This window comes from Podarcis gaigeae (assembly GCF_964106915.1).
Source record: "Podarcis gaigeae genome assembly, chromosome: 15".
Lineage (NCBI taxonomy): Eukaryota > Metazoa > Chordata > Lepidosauria > Squamata > Lacertidae > Podarcis > Podarcis gaigeae.
In genome coordinates this window covers 18,558,938-18,582,094 of record NC_139692.1, presented here as the reverse complement: position 1 = coordinate 18,582,094, position 23,157 = coordinate 18,558,938, and the positions used below count along the sequence as shown (strand labels likewise).

The 23,157-nt window shown below is 44.5% G+C and overlaps 2 protein-coding genes across 2 annotated transcripts; both read left to right on the top strand.

The window, feature by feature from the left end:
- The first annotated feature begins 1,461 nt into the window (after positions 1-1,461).
- On the top strand, positions 1,462-16,893 carry LOC310833001 (uncharacterized protein). Its single transcript, XM_083715361.1, has 7 exons — positions 1,462-1,642; positions 3,227-3,434; positions 4,280-4,705; positions 6,425-6,444; positions 13,653-13,958; positions 15,060-15,267; positions 16,065-16,893. The coding sequence occupies exons 1-7, from the start codon at positions 1,486-1,488 to the stop codon at positions 16,489-16,491; spliced, it is 1,752 nt and encodes a 583-aa protein (XP_083571487.1). The 5' UTR covers positions 1,462-1,485; the 3' UTR covers positions 16,492-16,893.
- A 423-nt stretch (positions 16,894-17,316) lies between these two features.
- LOC310832371 (nicotinamide N-methyltransferase-like) lies at positions 17,317-21,754 on the top strand. Its single transcript, XM_083714141.1, has 3 exons — positions 17,317-18,601; positions 19,485-19,692; positions 20,550-21,754. The coding sequence occupies exons 1-3, from the start codon at positions 18,454-18,456 to the stop codon at positions 20,974-20,976; spliced, it is 783 nt and encodes a 260-aa protein (XP_083570267.1). The 5' UTR covers positions 17,317-18,453; the 3' UTR covers positions 20,977-21,754.
- The last annotated feature ends 1,403 nt before the right edge of the window (positions 21,755-23,157 follow it).

Sequence of the window (23,157 nt, the reverse complement as noted above, 5' to 3'; positions counted from 1 at the left end):
GACTTGCATAATAAATACAAAGACTGGTGTTTCAGCATCACATTTAATTTGGCCCTTGCAGGAGGTATCCTGAGTCCACTTTCACAACTGACGGACAGCAGGTGTGCATACCAGCAAACTGAATGTCAGCCTCCATGTTCAACAGAGATAAAATGTTAGTTCCCAGATGGAAATGGACTCTGTCTCCCTGCTTCTCTCTGTTCTTCCCCAGTTCTTAGTTGTGTAACTGTTTGAGAAAACTTGGCAGATGCAGAGGCCCAAGACTTTTCTATTATACAAAACACTTCCCCACCCCTATATCCTTTTTTTTTAAAAAAAGAGGAGGCAAGAAGAATGGAACTGCCATATTCTGACAGAGGAGGCACCTCCCCAAACTCTTGTGTTGCTTCTGTACCTTTAAGAGCATGGGTAGGCAAACTAAGGCCCGGGGGCCGGATCCGGCCCAATCGCCTTCTAAATCCAGCCCGCAGACAGTCTGGGAATCAGCGTGTTTTTACATGAGTAGAATGTGTCCTTTTATTTAAAATGCATCTCTGGGATATTTGTGGGGCCTGCCTGGTGTTTTTACAGGAGTAGAATGTGTGCTTTTATTTAAAAGGCATCTCTGGGTTATTTGTAGGGCATAGGAATTCGTTCTTTTTTCTTCTTCTTCAAAATATAGTCCTGCCCCCCACAAGGTCTGAGGGACAGTGGACCAGCCCCCTGCTGAAAAAGTTTGCTGACCCCTGTTTAAGAGCATTCCCCTAAACAGAAACGAAATAGCTAAGCTTATTCAGCAGCTGGAATATCACTAGAGGCAGTTCCTTTTTCATGGATATCTTTGGGCTGGGCTGCTGTTAAAGAGAGGGGAGTAGAGGCAGCTGAAAAGTTGGCAACTACATTATGTGGATAGTTTAAGAGGCACCCAGTTCCTTAAGCATTAGCTATTGAGATAATATTTGACAAACCAAACCTACCCATTCTGCAAACGGCTTATCCCTGCAGTATTTCCTATTTGATACTATCTATTTTATGGATGAACTGATAGATACAACTGATGAAGGCCAGAATAAATGATGAATTAATGAATTGCTGAACTGATAATAATATACTGATTGAATATCTAGGCTGATGAATTGATTAATTTATTATTTGAATACAAATTATCTGTTTTTATAGGGGATAAATAAATAAGAGTTAAGTTGTAAGAAAGTGAGGTTTCTCCTTTAGAAGTAAACAACTTTGGCAAATTTCCTAGATTTCCTAAGCATTATCTATTGAGATAATATTGGACAAACCAAACCTACCCATCCTGCAAGAGGTTTATCCTAGCAGTAGCAGCACTAGTTAATAATTCCAAATGTTCCCCAGATGACGTCCACAACTGGACAGAGATTTCATTCCAGGAATAGTCAGGGATATGTTTTGGGGTGGGGTGGGAGATTGGATCAATGAGAATGGAAAGGCACAAATGTCATTTGTGTGTATTGCAGACTTGGAGGAAGGATGGAGGGGGACTTCACTGGGAAAGATGTTTATGGGAAGCATTTTGCTCCAAAAGATTATTTAAAAATGTACTATTCCTTCAGCAAGGAAGACGGCTCTCAAGAAGATGCTCTCCTAAATTTTTATCTGCAAAAATTCCACAAAACTTTCACAGTGGGTGAGTACCCCATAGACTGCTTTCTGGCACTGGTGGGCTGGCTGAGCTTTGTCAATTTGTCATTCATGATGGAGAGAATGCTTCCAAATTAATATTCTTTGTTTTACAAGCGTGTCCACCTTTTGCAAAATTTGCAGAGGTCATCCCTTTCCCACAAGAATCATGGTGGGAGGCAGAAGTGGGATCAACCACCCTTTAGCCCTGGAGCATTTGTTGTTGGGGCCAAGGACAGTGAGCCAGTGGGTCACTTCTCAGACCAATTTGTTATTTCACTGGGCAAGTGGCCAAGAGGGCTCACTGCCCCTTTGCTAGGTCCCCAAGCTGCTATTCAGCCGGGTCAAGAATTTTGTTTTGATCCAAACAATCACTTCCTTGATCAAATTTTCTACAGCGAGCTGGAATATTTCAGTTCATAGAATGGCTGCATGTCCAGCTTTGCAAAGGACAGCCCTCACATGAAGGAGTGCCAGAGGAACGATCCTCTCTCTGGACATCCTCTGTCCCGTTCAGTTTTTCCTTAAAGATGCAAAACCCTAAGAAAAGAGAGCAGGAGGATTGCCTTGAAATTGCCCTCCAGTGCTGAGCTTCTAGACAGCAGACTGAGCTCGTCATCCGGCCACAGCAGTCCCACTGCGATGAAATGGACTGTGATTCTGTTCAAATTATAGTATAATGATTTCAAAAAAGAAGAGATGAGGAAGAAAAGCATGTAGCATTTTTTAAAAAAAACAAACCAGCTTAATCTAAGCATGCATAAAAATCCATGTGTTGGTAAAGATGCATTCTATTTGGGGAAATTGCTTGGAAAACATGCATGAAATGGATGCACCTTGCTCAGTCTTCTGCATGAGAAGCTGCCCTAACAAATCCCAATTGTTCTTTTGCATCTGATCACTGTTGGCCATTGCTGGGCAACGTGTAACCTCCATGGTTGTGCACTCCTCTCAGCCAGCATGGCCAATAGGCAGGGGCGATGGAAATTGCCAGCCAGTAACATCTGGAAGGCAAAGGTTTCTCCTTCCAGGGAAAACTGTATTGGCCACTGACCCTAAAAGGTGTGACATTAGATGTTTTGCATGAATAAGTGTATGGCAAGCAAGTTCATATCAGAGCAGTCATTCCAGCTTGCAGTAGGATATTCCGTAGCACTGGAAAAACTACAATTGTCTTCCTGCCCACAGCATAACTGTTAGGTGGGAGGAGTACCCTTTGGGAGTATACATTGTCTCATTTGAGCCTGTAAGCTCCCTGTTGCATTCTATAATGCCCCATGCACAGTGGTGGTTAAATATATTAATTAATATTGTTAATGAGGAGGAAGAGGATATTTTAGTGCATACAGTTGGACATATAGGCATACCAAGCTTGTGTTATTATCTAGGAACTTTGCATCATAGAAGAGCATGCATCTTATGATTCAGACCCCATGAGCAAATAAGTCTCCTGACACTTCAATTTGTCACCCTGTGCAAACGATGCCATCATCATCCCAGCGAGGGCAGACAAAATGTGGGCAAGATGAGGAATCGTGCGGGTGTGTGGGTGTGGGTGTAACAGTAACCTCATTATCGTTTTCAAATGCAGATGGCGTTAAAGGAGACACTCTGATTGATATTGGAAGCGGACCCACTATCTACCAATTTCTTTCTTCCTGCGGGTCCTTCCGAGAGATCATTGCCACAGATTACACTGACCAGAACAGGGAGGAGATTAAGAGGTGGTTGAAGAAGGACCCAGATGCTTTTGATTGGAGCCAGGCTCTGAAATATGTGTGTGAGCTGGAGGGAGACAGGTACTGGGCTTTTACCTTCCATTCATTAATAAACTCATGGAACCCTACAGTTTGAAAGTACTTCAATCTAGTGCAACCTCTTGCCAATGCTGGGAACTCTCTTTTGCAGCATCCTTGATAGATTTGGACATTGCAGCTATAGTTTCTCCACAAGTTTATACTAAGTAACGACATTTATAGAGGGGCACAGCACAACATTCTGGTTTCTGATCAGAGCGACCATTCAGGGACCTTTACTTGGGAATACTACAGAAAGGGAGGTATTTGTGAATTGCTCTAAATAGCTTTAAATAACAAACACATAATCTCCATGCATCTGATGAGCTGGACTTACTTTCTTAAATCTCTTAGACTGCAACAATAACCTATCAGTAAGCACTGCTAAATTCAATAGGATTTATTTCAGAGTAGGCCTGATTAGGATTGTGTTAAAGGTGCTGCAAGAATCTTCTGCCGCTGTTTTTAGAACGCATATTCCTTATAACAGAAATATGGCCACAACCTAGGATGGGACCAGAATGTGGTAGCTAGCCTGTACGCACCCATCCTCATTTCACCTCCAAACAAGGCTGGCAGGTTTCATACTGCTGCAAAAGCCTGCCAATTTGACCAGTGCAAAAAAATTAAGGCACGTGCCGTCCACCAGCAGCAGCAAAGCACTTTTCACACCCCTTCTAGTTTCATAATCCACTTTCAGCAACTGGGGAAGCGGTAGCTGAATATTTTAATAAACAGGTTGCTTTATTTCACATGCTCCTGCAGGGGGACGAGGTTGATGGCTTGCCAGAAAAGGAGATTTGCATGCTCACTGTTTCCTGCTCTTTCCCACCTTTGCTCTTCCCCAGGGAGAAATGGGTAGAAAAGGGAGAGAAGGTACGAAGCACCATCCGGCGAGTGCTGAAATGTGACGTGACCCAAGTCAACCCTTTGGCTCCGCTGGTGGTGGCCCAAGCTAGCTGTGTGACTTCCGCATTTTGCCTGGACTCTGCCTGCAAAGACGTGACTGCCTACCGTGCCGCCTTGAGGAACGTTGGCTCCCTTGTAAAGCCCGGGGGGCACCTTGTGCTCCTGGTAGCTCTCGGAGGAAACTTCTACATGGCTGGCGAGCAAATGTTCTTCAGCCTTTACCTTGAGAAGGAAACTGTAGACAGTGCAGTGACAGAGGCAGGCTTTGATATCTTATGGTCTGAAGAGGCCAAAAATAGCTATTCACCAACATATAGTGATTGTAAGAATGTCTATTTCCTTGTTGCCCAGAAACGTATCAAGGTGTAGGTGCTTGTGGGGAAATGACAGGAGGCCAAAGGAAAGCAATAATCTTATAATGTCCAGACATAGCCACACATGCAGATCAGTGTGAGGGCAGCTATATATCTGTATCTATATCTATATCTATATCTATATCTATATCTATATCTATATCTATATCTATATCTATATCTATATCTATATCTATATCATCTCTATCTCTATCTCTATCTCTATCTCTATCTCTATCTCTATCTCTATCTATCTATATCTATATCTATATCTATATCTATATCTATATCTATATCTATACACACATGTATCAAACCCTCCAATATTTTTCAGTGAAAATAAGGATGTTCTAAGGAAAAGCGTTACAGTGGTACCTTGGTTTTCGAACACCTTGGAAGCCGAATGTTTTGGTTTTCGAATGTCAAAAATCTGGAAGTAAATGCTTCCATTTTTTTTAATGCACCTCAGAAGTCAAACGGCTTCCATTGAGTTTTTTTCCCTTCATTTTTCTCTATTGAATTTGCAGACCTACCTTTGCACCTCGGTTTTCAAATGTTCAGAAGTCAAATGGTCTTCCGGAATGGATTACATTCGAAAACCAAGGTACCGCTGTACTTTCAAAGATCAAATCAGAAACTAGTGCGGCTTCTGTAAATCCAGGACTGTCCCTGGAAAATAGGGATATGGAGTCTCTCTCTCTCTCTCTCTCTCTCTCTCTCTCTCTCTCACACACACACACACACACACACACACACAAATAACCTTGGGAATTCTGCTACCTGATCACCACATAGGCCTACCTCTCATGACACAGTCATACAAACTACAGCTTAAGAACTTAAGAAGAGCCCTGCAGGATCAGGCCAATGGCCCATCTAGTCCAGGCCCCAGTTCTCACTGTGGCCCCCCTGATCCCTGGGGGAATTCCTCAAGCAGCAGCTGAGTATCCTACGCTGGTTGGGAGTGGATCTTCTTCGGTATGTTCACAACTTTGCAAATTCTAATGTGAAATTCTTGGCAGTAGGCATTATTTTGATATCCTGCAGCAATATGCATAATAATGAGCTACTGCAGTACTATCTGGAATATTCATTATTATTATTATTATTATTATTATTATTATTATTACCCCGCCCATCTAGCTGAGTTTCCTCAGCCACTCTGGGCAGCTCCCAATAGAATATTAAAAACAATACATGGAATTGGTTAATTCTGGCATGTAAGGAATGCTATATAATCACTTCTTTTCTTTTGTCAAATGTATACAGTCTGTTTTCTGTAATTCTGAACGTTGTCAATCATATGTAATATGACCAAATATATGAATAAAAAAAATCAAAACCCAGACAAGAGAGCATTTTCCGACGATGGTTATGTTTACCATTTAGGCAAGCTTTATTTTTTAAAAACAAAAAATAATAATTTCAAGAACATGAGAATTCAGTTGTCAAGCATTGCTGACAACAAGGACACGATTAGTCAGATGATGAGTGTGATGATAAACCCACCTTCCCCCCTCAGCTCCCAGGGCAGTTACAACAATTAAAACACAATATTAAAAACAACTTACAGAAATGAGGTATGCTGTAAAAATATCTTAGGTGTCAGTAGCCGGGGTGAAGAGGTGTATCTTAAGTTGGTTTTTAATGTTGAACAAACCCTTCAGGTGTTTATCTGGAGGGGGACATTTTCATTCTAAGCACCTGATCCCCTCATACACAATCTTTCAGAGGCTGCAATCCAGTAGCAGGTAGGGGGGAAATGAGCTTTGAGCTGGCTCCTCCACCCCCTCGATCCAACTTGGAACTCAAACTTTTGTCACAGCTGGAGTTTTCTTTAAGAAGTCAGCATGACAATTCAACATGGGACTGCAGGTGTCAGGGGCTGGTATGGATCAGAAGATTGGGGAATGCAGTCACAGGGAGATTAGCTCCTAACAGAAGAGGAGGGGAAATATTTGCCCCTTCCCGCTTCCGCTTCCAGACACAGAAGCTGCACAGTTGAGAGAGGAGCTACCCAGCTATGAGATAGTAGCTAAGCAACTGCAAGAGAGGGAGCAGCTGGGTGATACATCAATCGAGAGTGGGGGGAACCCCCTCCCTCCCCCTGAACTTGGAGGTCCGAGCGTGTCAGAGAACAAAGGAGACTCAGGGGGTAGGGACTTCCCGGTGGTGTGCTTCTTGCTGCGGAAGTGGGGATGAGTCAGAGTAACCAACTGATATCCTTGTGGAGGGTTGCCTGTTTGTGCTTGTAACATAATGCTGTAATTGTGAGGGGCCTGGGGGTAACCCGAGAAACGTGGTCCAGGTCCGGTCCTGAATCCAAGGGTTCCACGAAGAGTCAGTCCAACAGGGCCAAGGCAGGAAACCAGGCAAGGTCAGGCACCGAGTCTCAGGCAGGTTCTAGCAAACAACCTGGGGTGGGTCCGACAGCCTTTTATCTTTGTCGGGGTAACAGCCAGTCCTGATACCCCAGTGACTCATCTCCCTGTCTCACCAAAAGGCGAGTACTCCTTCTCTCTCTCCTTCTCTCAGACCTTAGTCTCTGAGACTGGGAGATGTTGGTGGGTTACTAGACCCAGAGGTCACCTCAGCCTCTCCTGACCCAGCTGGTAGTGGAGCAGCTGCATGTGGTTGCCCAGCAAAGGGCAATGAGGTAATCCCCACATCTGGAGCCAGGGCAGGCTCAGCCCCCTGACTCGGCCCAGCTGGTCCTTGTTGCAGGGGAACCTGTGCAGACTGGGACTCTTCAGAATCAGGCCCCAGACTAGGTTCAGATACCGCCTGAGGCAAAGGATCCGGTGCGGACTGAGACTCCTCTGGTTCCAAGTCCGAGCCCAAGTCCCAGGCCATCACAATAATGAAAGGACTCTAAATCTACCAAATGCTTGTTAATTCTTATTGGTGAGCTACCAGAAGGGAGAGGGGAACTCCTGTACTTGACAGAAGGTTACAAAATTCGTAAGGCATGGCAGAGATCTGGGCATTAGCTAAGATGTTGCAGCCCTTCACATAGATTGATGTCCAAAAGGTTGGGAATGGGCAAGCAGGCAAGCAGAAACATCTCCACAGAGGTTGGGAGCGCAAGGTTTGTTTTTGCCTGCACTATTGTTTCCACGTCATTGGAGATGGAGATGGAGTCAACAGAGTTGGCTCACCATTGGACTTATCTCCGGATGCGTCCCTGGAAGTGATTAGCTCTTTGCTGGTGTGGGGAGGGAAGCAGCTGAGACGGAGCTGTGGGTGGAGATATTACACTTGGGGTATCTGGTGGCACAAGTGTGGGCCATTCTCCTGACAACCCACTCGGCCCTTACTGGGGATCCAGATCTCCATCTCCCAAGCTCCAGGGGCCCTCCACTGGAACAGATTGCTCTTGGGATCACAGACTCCCAGCTCCACAGCCTGACAGGACCTTTCCCCAGCTCTCTGATCCCACTCCTCCCTGTCACCCAATGCCTCGTACACTCCACAACATCTCCATGAAACTTATCACAGGCATGGCCAGTGGCGAAAAAGTAGGCTGGACTACAGCTGTGGCTTCTGCATTGTACCATGGGCTATGTTCCAAGTCTGAGGTTTCTACACACCAAAGGCAGTTTTAGGCCAAGGTGAATGGTTCCACCACGCTGGGCGCCAAGCCTAGGGGGCGCCGCAGGGCATCACAACTAAGACGTAGCCGTAGAGCATTGAGCAGAACAGAAGGCAAGGGAGTGCTGGAATTTGGCCTTGCACAGGGTGCCGCTGAAATTTGAAAGACCGAGGTCCTCTCCTGTAAACACATGCCCCATCTCTATCCAGGCAACCGAAAAAGCATTATCAAAACTCAAGGGCACATTCCAGCCAGGCTCAAGCATTCAAGGGTGTGTGTGGAGAAAGGCCAGAAAGGGTGTTGTGTGCCCTGAGCAGGCTCCTGAGGGCCAGCTAGAAATATATGGTTCACATTCTGCCCGTGGGCCTGAAGGTTCTGCAGAGGTAAACCCTGAGCTAACCAAAGTCCTCTGTGATCCATGCTGAACTGAGCTGTTGAACCACCATCCCTTCTGCCTGTAATTAAAACTGGCAAGAAATGTGTTTGTTTCTTCCCCTCTCTGGTTCAGATTATAGAAAGCAAAACGTAGCCAATTGTTGAGTCACTTTTTCCAGAACCAGATTGTTTTTCAACTGTAACAGAGTTTTCATCTGCTTAGCAGGTTCTTGTATTCCCAGATGGAACCAGGCATAAAGTTTAGCAGATATATCGACCAGACTAATTAATTTACAACCCCAGCCTTCCTTTTTAATCATCTACCTTTTAAATCATCTGCTCTCCCATCCCGGAAGGGGGAAACCCGTTTTGATTAATTACTGCAAAGAGCTTTTGCCAGGATACGGATTTTGCCCTACTCTTGTGGTTCCACTAAACTGATGTGACTTGCGCTCAAAGAGCCATTCCAACTTTGTTAGCATGCTTGTGCCAACTGCAGCAACAACTGCATGCATAGAGTGGACCGGTGTGCCCCTCTCAAAGCAAATAAAGGCCGATGCTAGATCTCTGCACTCTCTCTCTCTCTCTGCTACCTGCCCACCAGCTGCAGCAGTAGTCACATGTAATCCCTCCAGTGTTGGGCCCTATTCAGCCATGTCTACACCAAAAGGAGATGATTTAAAGTATTATTGTGCACACCTCAGTCTCCAAGCGATGAGATTCAAGGACTTCCAGGGCTGCCCAAGGGTTTTGTTTCCTTGGAATGAAGGGCGGTGCAGACTGTGGTGTCTTTAGGATGTATGGTTTTAGTTACGCATATATACAACCTGAGCCTAGGATTGAAGTGCTCACAGCACTAACACTCTAGCACAGAGGTTTTCAACCTTTTTGAGTCCATAGCTCTTTTAACCAACTGCATTCTTTCTGCAACTGCCCTGTGGGGCTCAGGAGCCCAGTTATGTCACCCCTTGCCTGCAGATCTGGCAGCCTCTCACCTTTGCGGGATTTGACATCTTTCCACAGGGCCTGCAAGACGGAGTTCTGGGCCCATTCTGACCCCCTTCTTTCCATGAAACCCTGTATGTAAGTGGCCCCCTTGGCCCTTTCTATCGGCCCACATGGGGCCAGCATGGGTGACTGGGCCTGGCAACTATTTAATATTCCTACCTTCATGGCTGTGATTCATGGGTTGGCCACTTAATTATATTTTGATTTTACTGTGATTTTGAGCTATGTTTTAATCAGTTGTTTGATTTTGTGTTTTTAATCTACAGTGGTACCTCAGTTTAAGTGCTTAATTCGTTCCAGAGGTCCGTTCTTAACCTGAAACTGTTCTTAACCTGAAGCACCACTTTAGCTAATGGGGCCTCCAGCTGCTGCCGTGCCGCCGGAGCACAATTTCTGTTCTCATCCTGAAGCAAAGTTCTTAACCCAAGGTAATATTTATGGGTTAGTGGAGTCTGTAAGCTGAAGCGTATGTAACCCGAGATTCCACTGTATCATATATTTGGTGTTAGCCTCCCTGACCTCGAGGGCGGGGTATAGATAAATTGTTGTTGTTGTTGTTGTTGTTGTTGTTGTTGTTGTTGTTAAAACACCCTTCCTTGTGTAGTGTTCCCTCAGTCTCCTCTCCTTTCCCCTCTCCTACCCCAGTTTGGTGTAGTGGTTAAGAGTGGTAGACTCGTAATCTGGTGAACTGGGTTTGCTTCCCCGCTCCTCCACATGCAGCTGCTGGGTGACCTTGGGCTAGTCACACTTCTTTGAAGTCTCTCAGCCCCACTCACCTCACAGAGTGTTTGTTGTGGGGAAGGAAGGAAAGGAGAATGTTAGCCTCTTTGAGGCTCCTTCGGGAAGTGATAAAGCAGGATATCAAATCCAAACTCTTCTTCTTCTCCTTGGCAGTCCTCCAGGCAGCTGCTGCTGCCGTCCCTGGTCTATGAGCTGCCCCCCCACACACACACACAAACTGCAAAGAGAGATGCCTTCCAGAGGCACCATTCATCTGTGGAACTTATAGCCAGGGCTGCTGCAATAAAAAGTTGTGCAAGCCTTTGGGAGACAGAGAAACAAAAGGGCATCGGAGCAAGAAGGGGAGGAAAGAGGGACAGAGGCCAGTGTCGCCCACGGTACCCCAACCATCATTCAAGGCACCCCAGGGTGCCACAGCACACTGGTTGAAAGCCACTGCTCTAGCAGATCTTGCCTCCCCCATTAGATTCCCAGGGAGATCCCCAAGCCACAACTCTAGGTCCAGCACAAAGCAAGACAAACCTCTGTTCTTCCAGCTTCCAGCCTGAGGCAAAACTCTCTTTCGTTCACACATATTGCCCCCCCCCCGGCCTACTGTTCTCCCTCCTAGACTGATGTGATATCCAGCCAGAAAAGATGGGGGAAAGGCCTTTTCCTTTGTCTCCATGGCAACAGGGTACTCTTTGGGCATGTGAATGGAAGTACTTAACTGGCCAGCTAAAGCCATTGTCTTACAAAGAAGCTGGTCTGACCACACCCATAACAGTATTTTGGTCTCTGCAGCTAGACCTCCCCAGCTATGTGCACAAAATGGCAACTCGTGTGTGTGTTGTAATACTGACCAGCAGGTGAAGAATACAATCAACGCGACCGAATCAAGTGTAGGAGATTAACTTTATAGGCACGTGGCAGTGCATGGCTTGGGAAGAAATGACACTTCACATACAGAGGTGCACTTGAAATCTTGTTTCCCATCATCAGCCTTAAAACTTACATCTGGGCAACAATAAAAATGTGTTGCCAAACAAACTGAGAAGCCACAGCGTTCCTTCCCAGAAGTTGAGCAAGGATTGCCCAAGAGAGTGCCAAAGTTGTGAGATGATAAAACTTACAGTACGCTGCAGAGGAAATGGTGTTTTAGAGATCCCGAATGAGTTGGTTCTAATATGCAAAATTTGCAAGGCATCAGAGGCAATAGCTCAGTTGGTAGAGCACGAGAGTCTTGAATCTCAGGGTTCAAGCCCCATGTTGTTGCACTGCAGGAAGTTGGACTAGATGGTTCTCATGGTCCCTTACAACTCAACAAAACTATGAATTTGCATCTGGTTCTATTACTGAATGACAGTTGTTATTGCTGATGTTTGTAACATTTTAAAATGTAGAAGATCCCCATAGCACTATACAACATTCTGATTAAATACAACATATTGTTGCATGCCACCACAAACTCCAAGCAGTGCAAAATTCCAGGGTGCCCAGGGCCATGTTTCCTCAGAATGAGGGACAGTGGAGACTGTGGTGCCTTTAGGATATATGGTTTATTTACACAGATATACAACCCAAGCCTACGATGGAGGGGTTCACACCATTAACACCCCAAGAAGGTCTTGTTTCTCTCATGGCCATGGCCTTGAATTCCAGCAGAAATCAGGCATGTCTCTGACTCTCTGGCTTCTGCCTCCTTCTAGCTTCCAAATGCAAGTCTCTAGATCATACTCTAGATCACAGTCTCTAGATCTACTCTCAACTCTGGCCTTTGTCTTTCTAAGTACTGACAAAGAGTCACTTCCTTTGTTGCCTTAACAACCCATGTTGTTGTTTAGTCGTGTCTGACTCTTCATGACCCCATGGACCAGAGCATGCCAGGCACTCCTGTCTTCTAACAACCCATACTTAGGCTATTACCTCACCAGGAATTTGAATCCTTGCTTAGATGCTAGCACTTGATGGATCCAGGGATTAAGAGGGTCTCAGCGTCCAGCCTACTTTCCCCATGGAAAACTTGCTGTTTACTGCTGAATTGGCACATTCGTCAACTTGGGAAGATATTAAAATAAATTTGCAAATATGGAACATAATTAATCTTTCACTATTAGGCAGAGTGTCAACTATAAAAATGAATGTATTACCTAGAATGCTATTTTTGTTTCAAACAATTCCGGTGATTGGCAAGACAGATTGTTTCAATGTATGGCAAAAATATATTTGGCAAGGGAAAAAACCAAGAATAAAATATAAAATATTGATAGATGCAAAAGAGAGAGGAGGTTTCTCCCTGCCAGATATGAGATTATACTGTGAAGCATCTGGTCTTTGTTGGCCGAAGGAATGGATGACATTGGAGAATTCACATATTCTTGACTTAGAAGGTCATGGTAATATTTTTGGTTGGCACGCTCATTTATGGTATAAAAAGGTGAAAGTACATAAAGATTTAAAAATCATATAAATTGGAAAAAATTGTATAGAGTATGGGATAAATACCAAAATCTATTAGAGGTAAAAACACTACTTAGGCTCTCACTGTTGGAAGCTATAGCGGTAAAGAAAAATAATATGATAGAAGGGTAGACAATTTATTGAAATTTATTAAAACAAGAAGGAGGGGAGTATCAATTGAAATAATTGAAGGAATTGGCAGGTTGACATTTGTTCCAATTTAGTGGTAAACAGCTAGGAAACCGGCAAGGTAGGCAGAAAGCCCCTTGGACACATGACTAGAAATGTGGACAAGTTCTGAATTTCTGTGCATTTGTAAAGCCAAGGTGAGGAATGCGTCTGTACAGGCCTGTGTACTTCATAGGCCTGTGGACTATATTTTTGTTCTGTTTCAGCAAGTAAAGTCTCATCAAACATCACAATAGTGTGCTTATTGAAGTAATCCACCAAAAGTGGAACTATATATTTGTAAATACTATCTATTGATCGATTGATCTATCCATAAGTTACATAAATGCTGCACCCAGGAACGTCCACACTGCTCAAAGAAGCATTGTGAGTGGTAGCTTTCCATTCTCCCAAGAGGTTATTTCCTGGTATTGTGATACCAAAGCTTAACCTTTATTACATAAATAGATTATGGGATTTTCTTGCTCTCTCTTTATAAGATACTAATTGTTTTCAACAGATAATTTCGAAAATATATGGAAGAGTGCCAGAGAGGTAAACCTAGAAGAACTTTGCAAGGTGGTTGTTTTGCTTGTTTGCTTGCTTTTTAGACGGGTGGGAAGAGAAGCTAATAAGGATATCACAACAATATTGGAATCAGCAAGGCTTCATTTTTTAAGAATGGAAACATCACAACAACCCTTGGTTACATAACAGGAATGCAGAGGTGGAGCCAGAACTCCAAAAAGAAACTCCAAAAACCTCTCAGCAGAGCATTTCCAAGGATCGTGCAAATGGCTTTCACCGAGAAAGACTTCTATGCTGGACATTTCAGTCCAAAAGACTACTTGGACACCTATTACACATTCAGCTCTGCAAAAGAACATGAGAATGGCTTTTTGATTTTCTATCTGAAAAATCTCCACCAGGCATTCATTTTAGGTAAGTGCTGGTGTATTTCATGGGTTCCAGAGCTGTCGCCACACTGGGTTGCCTGGAAAGAGATCCCTGAAAGGGGTATGAATGATCCATTTGATTATGTCCACAGTTGCCAGCCTCTAAGGTGGCCTGTGGTGGGAGAGACCTTTAATACCAGTTGGATCTATAGCAGTGGTAGCTTTCCAGCTCCTGTTAGCCCCGGCCAGCATGTGTCAATGCTCAGGTGAATGATAGGAGTTGTGGTTCAGCAACATTTAGATGGCTGCAGGTTGGAATGGGCAAGCCTGTCATCTGTTGTTCCTGATTCTTCCAGACTTAAGTCCAATTCCCCACATTTCCATTTTCTAGTCTGTAGGGGGAATAATTACATCCGCACAGAAATGCATCAGCATTTTAGTACTGATTTAACTGCATTATTATGTGTGCAATTTTTGCATAATACACAGATTTTTTGCAAAGCAGTCTTCCCTAATACAATGCATTTCAAAAAAAATATTGTTTTAGCTAAGATATAAACTTTTATGCACATTTTACCCTGCTATATGTACTTCTGAGCCCATTTCTAGAACTACACTGCAAAATTCAGAGATGTGTGAATTTTGAAAGCTAGCTGTGCGTCAATTCATATACAGTGGTACCTCGGGTTAAGTACTTAATTCGTTCCGGAGATCTGTTCTTAACCTGAAACTGTTCTTAACCTGAAACACCATTTTAGCTAATGGGGCCTCCTGCTGCTGCCGCGCCACCGGAGCCCAATTTCTGTTCTTATCCTGAAGCAAAGTTCTTAACCTGAAACACTATTTCTGGGTTAGCTTAGTGTGTAACCTGAAGCGTATGTAACCCAAGGTACCACTGTATTGTTTCGAAAAGAGCAGATTAGGCAGGTTTGCCTACCAATGCAAATAGAATTGAATTTCTCCCTCCCCCCATTAGCACAGGTTAGCCACCCTTGATCTATAGTGATTCAGCAGCAATTTTGAAACACCGTGAAAAAATTTCCCTGCTGATATTCACATCTAACATTGTTGACCAGGCCAGGCTGTTGTTGTCTAAGCATCATGGCTGACATTGGAACATATGTGTTATTGGGTTGATGCCATACAGATGACATAAAAGGGGACACCCTGATTGATATTGGAAGTGGACCGACCATCTACCAGTTCCTCTCGGCTTGTGAGTCCTTCCGAGAAATTGTTGCCACAGATTATTGTGAACAGAACTGGGAGGAGATGCAACGATGGCTGAAGAAGGAGCCAGGAGCTTTTGACTGGAGCCCGGTGGTGAAATATGTCTGTGAGCTGGAGGGTAACAGGTATGGAGAATTTGCTGGGTTGCTTCCAACATAGATAAAAACATAATAAAACATTAAACATTTCAAAAACTTCCCAATACAAGACTGCCTTCGGAAGTCTTCTAAAGGTATAGTTACTTACCGTATTTTTCGCCCCATAGGGCACACCGGCCCATAGGGCACAACTAGTTTTTTGGGGGGAAATCAATGAATTTTTTTCCCCTTGCTTCTCCCCACCGCCAGCCTCCAAACCAGGTCGGGGAATAGCGGGATGGCGGCGCTCCGCCTCCCCGCTGTCCCCCGAACTTGTGGGGCTGCCTGATATCTGCACAAAGCCCGGGGCGTGCTGTGCAGCATGCCCCAGGCTACAGGATGCAGGCTGCTATCCGCAAGCCTGGGGAGCCCGACGGGAACTCCCACGGAGCTCCCAAGGCTTGCAGATAGCTTCCTGAAGCCTGGAGAGAGAGAGGGGTCCGTGCGCACCGACCCCTCTCGCTCTCCAGGCTTCAGCGAAAGCCTGCATTCACCCCATAGGACCCACACACATTTCCCCTTCATTTTTGGAGGGGAAAAGGTGCGTCCTATAGGGCGAAAAATACGGTATCTCCTTGGCTCAGGGGTTTCATAACTCCATATCCTCCAACATTTCTCAAAAAAATAGGAACATCCTAAGGAAAAGTGGGACAATCTGGGATCAAATCTAAAACTGGGATGGCTTCTCTAAATCTGGGACTGTCCCTGGAAGTTAGGGACACATGGGGGGTCCGGCATTTTGGGGCGCGGGAATCTTTTCATATTCATCTTGCATTCTCCCTTAGGGAAAAGTGGGAAGAGAAGGAAGAGAAGGTCCGAAGAGCCATCAAGCAGATACTGAAATGTGATGTGACCCAGCCAAGCCCATTGGGCGCTGTGTCTCTGTCTCCCGCAGACTGCTTGCTGTCCTCCTTGTGCCTGGAAGGGGCCTGCAAAGACCTGCCTACCTTCCGCTCTGCTCTCAAGAACATCAGTTCCCTTGTCAAACCAGGGGGGCACCTCGTCTTATGCTCCATCCTAGAAGAAACCTACTACAAGGTGGGCCAGCGGCCCTTCTCCTGCCTCTACTTGGAGCGGGCATCTGTGGAGGAAGCCCTCAAGGGGGCAGGCTTTGCTATCAAGTGGCTCAAGGAGACCAAGATCAACTTGCCACTCTCTGTGACAGACGCGAAGGCGGTCTGCGTTGCAGTGGCCCAGAAATGCCAGAATTGAAGGATAGAGCACTGAAAGAAAAGCAGGGCAAAGCAGGAAATATTTTGTGGTAGAATTTGTAAAAAGTATTAGTTATTTCTTTAGAACTTTTATGTATGCCACAACAGCAGCTAAAATATTATATGCACAGAAATGGAAAGAAGAGAAGGTTCCACCGAAGGAGGAGTGGCTTTTAGATTTAATGGACTATGCAGAAATGGCAATGCTGACAGCAAAATTAAGAGATCAAAATGATGAACTTTTTATAGAAGAATGGAAGCCTTTCATTGACTATTTAGAAAAAGATTACACTCAAATGAAATTGCGGGCAGGATTGGAGATTAAAGATATGATAGTACATGCTTTGATAGAGAGCCTACATGTCAAGAGTGTTAAAAAAGTTAAAACAGAGTGTGAAAAGACCTTGTTGGGAGAATCCGTTTACTCAGATTGTAAGTGTCAAGAATGTTTGCACAGAAAGAACTCAGCTTTGAGTTTGCCTGGCAGCCAGTAGGCACCCTATTCTTCCTGCTAAATCAGGCATCTAATTCTGATCATGCAGACATTTTTTCCCTCCGAGAACGTGAATTAGGGTTCATCCACACTTCCACTTTTCCTGCCTCCCCCCCCCCCCCCGGAAAATTTGCTGTTTACTGCTGAATTAGAGCATTGCTTCTCCTGCAGATTGCGTTTGTTCTGATTCAGTAGTAAACAGCAAGGAAAGTGGCAAGGCAAGTGGAAAACCTCTTAGAGCACATGCTTAGAAAACCACAGAATAAGTGGAAATGTGGACAAGCCCTGTGTAATTTATACGCCTGTAAACTCCATTTTGCATGCCCTCCAACATTTCTCCAATGAAAATAGGGACGTCCAATTGCATATTGAGAATTTTACTTTTTATACCCCATACATCTTACTTGGTTTAGCCAGCCGCTCTGGGCAATTACCAACATATATAGAAACATAATAAAACATTAAACATTTTTTAAAAACTTCCCTATACAGTGGTACTGCCGGTTGTGGACGGGATCCGTTCCAGAGCTCCGGTCAGATCCCAAGGTTTCTGCAACCTGAGGACCGCTTCTGCGCATGTGCACACAGCAAAACCCGGTAAAATACTTCTGGGTTTGCCACACACACATCCCGAAGTTTACGTAACCACCAGAGGGTTACGTAAATGGAGGTACGACTGTACAGAATTGCCTTCAGATGGCTGAGTGGTCAGATAACTCCATATTCTCCAACATTTCTCCAATGAAAATAGAGACATCCTAAGGAAAAGTGGGACATTCCGGGATGAAATCAGAAACTAGGACAAATTCTCTAAATCAGGGACGTCTCTGGAAAATAGGGATAGTTGGAGGGTCTGATTTTGGGGGTTCCCCAGCAGCAGCTGCTGTTCTGTTTCACCAAGTAAAGTCACATCAAATATCACAATGGTGTGTTTATTGAAGAAATCCATCACAAGTTAAGCTATATCTAGAACTATACCTGCTGTGAGCTGCTTCCGAAGGAAAACAGACCTACATAAATGCTGCACCCTGGAATTGCCACACAGCTCAAAGAAGCAGGGCCAGTGTAACATTAGGCAAATAAGTTAATTATTTCCAGGTATTGTGATCCCAAAGTTTAAGTGTTTTTACTCAAAGGGACATTGGGATTTTCTCTCTCCGTTTCCAAGATAATAATTGTTTGCAACAGATAATTTCTCAGACATAAGGGAGAAAAGGTTAGCTTACGAAAGATGTCCCAGAGGTAAACCTAGAAGATATTTAAAAGGTATTTGCTTGTTTGCTTGGTTTTTAGAGGGGCAGGAAAGACCTGATAGGCTGGAATTCTGGTGACTTCATTAAAAAAGAAGAAGAAGAAGAAGAAAACCCCTAATGACCCTAGATAACATAATAGGAATGCAAAGGAGGAGCCAGTAAACAAAACGACCTATAAACACTCCAAAAACCGAGCAGGTTTCCAAGGATCGTGCAAATGGCTTTCACCGACAAAGACTTCTATGCTGCACATTTCAATCCAAAAGAATATTTGGACACCTTTTACAACTTCAGCTCTGGAAAAGAAAACAAAAATCCCTTTTTGTTTTTCTTTCTGAAAAATCTCCACCAGGCATTCACTTTAGGTAAGTGCTGGTGTATTTCATGGGCTCCAGAGCTGTCACAAAACTGGGTTGCCTGGAAAGAGATTCCCTGAAAGGGATATGAATGATCAATTTTATTATGTCCACAGTTGCCAGCCTCTAAGGTGGCCCATGGTGGGAGAGACCCTTAATACTAGTTGGATCTATAGCAGTGGTAGCTTTCCAGCTCCCATTAGCCCCAGCCAGCATGCGTCAGTGCTCAGGGCAATGATAGGAGTTGTGGTTCAGCAACATTTAGAGCGCTGCAAGTCAAAATGAGCAAACCTGTCATTTGTTGTTTCTCATTCTTCCATCCTTAAGTTCCGTTTCCCACATTTCCACATTCCAATTTGCAGGGGGAATAATTAAGTTCTTATGAAAATGCATTAGCATTTTAGTGCAAACGTCTCCTAACAGACAGAATTCTGTGTGCAATTTTTGTATAATACACGGATTTTTGCAAAGCAGTTTTCCCTGATACCTTTCAAATATTGTTTCATAAAGACATGAACTTTTATGCACACTTTACCCTGCTATGTCTATTTTTGTACCCATGTCTTGACTGTAGATCTACACTGCAAAATTCAGAGATGTGTGAATTTTGAAAGCTACCTGTGCATCACTTCATATATTGTTTTGAAAAGAGGTTAGGCAGGTTTGCCTACCAATGCAAATAGAATTGATTTTCTGTCTTCCCCCATTAGCACAGGTTAGCCACCCTTGATCTATAGTGATTCAGCAGCAGATTTGAAATACTGTGAAAGCTTTCCCTTCTAATATTCACATATAAAGTTGTTGACTAAATGTGAAATGACCAAGCGAGGCTGTTGTCCAAGAATCATGGCTGAAATCTGAACAAATGGGTTAATGGGTTAATTCCATGCAGATGACATAAAAGGGGACACCCTGATTGATATTGGAAGTGGACCAACCATCTACCAGTTCCTCTCGGCTTGTGAGTCCTTCCGAGAAATTGTCGCCACAGATTATTGTGATCAGAACAGGGAGGAGATGCAACGATGGCTAAGGAAGGAGCCAGGAGCTTTCAACTGGAGCCCGGTGGTGAAATATGTGTGTGAGCTGGAGGGTAACAGGTATGGAGAATTTTCTGGCATGGGACATTGAAGGTGGAATTTTAAGACTCCTCGGCACTCAGATACCCTCTGGAAGAAAGGTTGGTACAGTGGTGCCTCGCAAGACGAAATTAATCCGTTCCATGAGGCTCTTCGTATAGCGGTTTTTTCATCTTGCGAAGCAAACCCATTGATAGCTTAGCGGATTAGCGCTATTAGTGGTTTAGCGGCTTTTAGCGGATCAGCTGATAAGCGGCTTTTCAGCGGATCAGCTGATAAGCGGCTTTTCAGCGGATCAGCTGATAAGCGGCTTAGGGCTTAGGAAAAGGGGGCGGGAAGGGAAAAAACCCCGCAGGAACTCGCAAGACATTTTCGTCTTGCGAAGCAAGCCCATAGGGAAATTCGTTTTGCGAAGCGCCTCCAAAACAGAAAACCCTTTCGTCTAGCGGGTTTTCCATCTTGCAAGGCGTTCGTCTTGTGGGGCACCACTGTACAGCCATCACAGGTTCTTGTAGACCACAAATGAAACAAGCAGCAATCAGGCACTGTAGTTTAGTTTCCCCAGTTGGTTTACGTGAGCACAGCAGCACAGCACCTTTACTAATTGCTGCTGATTCCTATTAGACCAACGTCTAATAGGAAAATAACATCTGCAAAGCTGAAAAGCACATATAGAGTAAATTGCACCTCGCTTGTAACTTGTAGGACACTGGCTCACCCTTTGAGATCCATGGCAACCAGGAATTTTTCACACATTAAGCTGAGGATGTGGAGCGATCCTGAGATGTGCCTGGCTGGAATTAGGAACATCTGAGGACAGGGGTTGGGCATTGTGGGGTGCAAGGATCTTGTCATGTTCACCTTTCATTCTTCCCCAGGGAAAAGTGGGAAGAAAAGGAAGAAAAGGTCCGAAGAGCCATTGAGCAGGTACTGAAATGCGACGTGACCCAGGCCAGCCCATTGGGCCCTGTGTCTCTGCCTCCAGCGGACTGCTTGCTGTCCTCCTTGTGCCTGGAAGGGGCCTGCAAAGACCTGCCCACCTACCACTCTGCTCTGAAGAACATCAGCTCCCTTGTCAAACCAGGGGGGCACCTCATCTTAGGCTCCGTCCTAAAAGAAACCTACTACAAGGTGGGCCAGCAGCCCTTCTCCTGCCTCTACTTGGAGTGGGCATCTGTGGAGGAAGCCCTCAAGGAGGCAGGCTTTGCTGTCAAGTGGCTCAAGGAGACCAAGATCGATTTGCCACTATCTGAGACAGACGCAAAGGCATTCGGCATTGTGGTGGCCCAAAAACGCCAGAGCTGAAGGGAAGACCATTGAAAGAATAACAGGGTGAAGCAGGAGGGTTTTTTTTGGGGGGGGAGGTATATTTTGTTCTGGAGATTAGTTATTTCTGTAGAAAGTCTATGTATGTGATAACAGCATCTAGAATATTACAGGCACAGAAATGGAAAGAAGAGAAGGTTCCACTGAAGGAGGAGTGACTTTTAAAATTAATGGGCTATGCAGAAATTAGATTTGCCATACGTCCAGAATTTCCCAGACATATCTGGAATACTGCAGTCAGAAATAGTGCCTGGGAAGAAATTGGAGAAATGTCTGGGAAAATCAGGACATATGGATGCCCATGTTGGCAGTGCGCTTTTTGCTGATTTCCCTTAAAAATAGCTCAGAAATGGCCATTTTTTTTTTGGAAATATGGCAACCCTAGCAGGATTGGCAATGCCGAAAGGGAAATTAAGAGATCAAAATGATGAACTTTTTACAGAAGAATGGAAGCCTTTCATGGATTATTTAGGGAAAAAAATATTACAGTCAAATGAAATCATGGGCAGGATTCAAGATAAAATCAGCAGAATAAAAATAATTGTAATAGAGAAACCTTTTGTAACAGATAAAGATATAACGCAATAGAAAAGGTTTGAGTAAAAACACTGAGGAGCTGAGAGAGGGAAGTCAGCTTATGAAATAATGTAATTATTTGATTTGAAGGTTATTGTAAAAATGTTTGAAAAAATTAATAAAAGAATTGTATGTTAAAAGAAGGAAAAGAAAGCCACCCAGCCCAGCACAGGAATTAGAAGCCACGTATGTCCTACCTCAGGCTTACAAGCCAAAGCAGGGGTTGTGATCCTGTGGCTCCCCATTCAGATTTTGTTGGACTACAGTTCCCATCAGGCCCATCAAGCATGACCAAAGGTCAGGGCTTGTGGGAGTTGTAGTCCAGCACCATCTAGAGCAGCGGTAGCCAAAATTTTGGAACCAATGGGCACATATCAATGGGAGTGCTGGGGGTACTAGTCACAAAATGGCTACCATGTGGGAGTGTGGCATAGCAAAAAATTTAGAGCCGACAACTTTATGCTTACAGTGGGAAGTTAGCTATGTTGTGCCAGTCCTGATTGTGGAGATCACACAACAATTATCTCCCTCTCTCTCCCTCCTCCTCACCCACACATTGATGTCATTGCTGTCCAACAATAACAGTACCAGGAAAAATATACATGCTGGCCACATCAAACTCATTTCACAGAAATTCCCTAGAAGGTACCTACACATTTAGCCCCATAACTTTCTTTCAAGAAAAGAAAGCTCAGAAGTTGGGTCACCTTTCCTGGGTTACCAATGAAAGCCTTTACAGATGCCATGGCACCCATGGGTGCTGGGTTGGTGACCCAGGGTTTAGAGAACCCCAGGGTTCCCTGACCTAAAGTGGTCAAATCAATGAAATCAATGTTCATAAGTACCCGGGGTGTCCACACAGCATCTTTTGCACCGGGCCCCAAACTTGAAAAAGTTTTTTTGTTTTGTTTTTTAAGCCAAACTTGGCTTACCAATAGCTGGGCCTGCTGCAAAACTTTGTGTCTGTTGTTGGGACTCCTATCCACTGACCTTCACTCATTCAGAGGCCTAAACCTGCATCAGTTAAGTTGTGGGTGAACATATCAGACGACACAGCGATTCTTCAAACAGCTCTTGTTTATTCACAGGCCAGAACAGAACTGAGCTGAAGGGTTCAGCCAACCTGCTTATATAGAGCTCAACTACAAAGCAACAGTAACAACTTTCTGTAACTATTCAACCACTGAACGTCACTTTCAATTCCTTATTTGCATATGTGGACCTGAGTGAAAACTATCTACAGTATCCCCCTGCTGGCCCAGGGTGAGAACTTCAGTACATAACAGTATCTACACTTAAAAAAATAGCACAGGGAAAGGTGTGTCATTTAAATGCCCTGCAATGCCCCTGGCAGGGAGTGAAAGGCACTCTGCACATCCACAGAGGTACTCTCTTCTTCCTTGACCTCTGTGCATCAGGGCTCAAGGCTGACGCTGAAGACAGATCAAGGAGCTGAGCTGCAACGAGGACGTGTCACACAGGGAAAGCCCTGCCTGGCTGTTGTCAGGAGATGATGTCCTCACTTTGCCCATCTTTGCACTCGGGAGGTCAGAAGTGGTGGCTCCTCCTTGGTGGAGAAGAGCT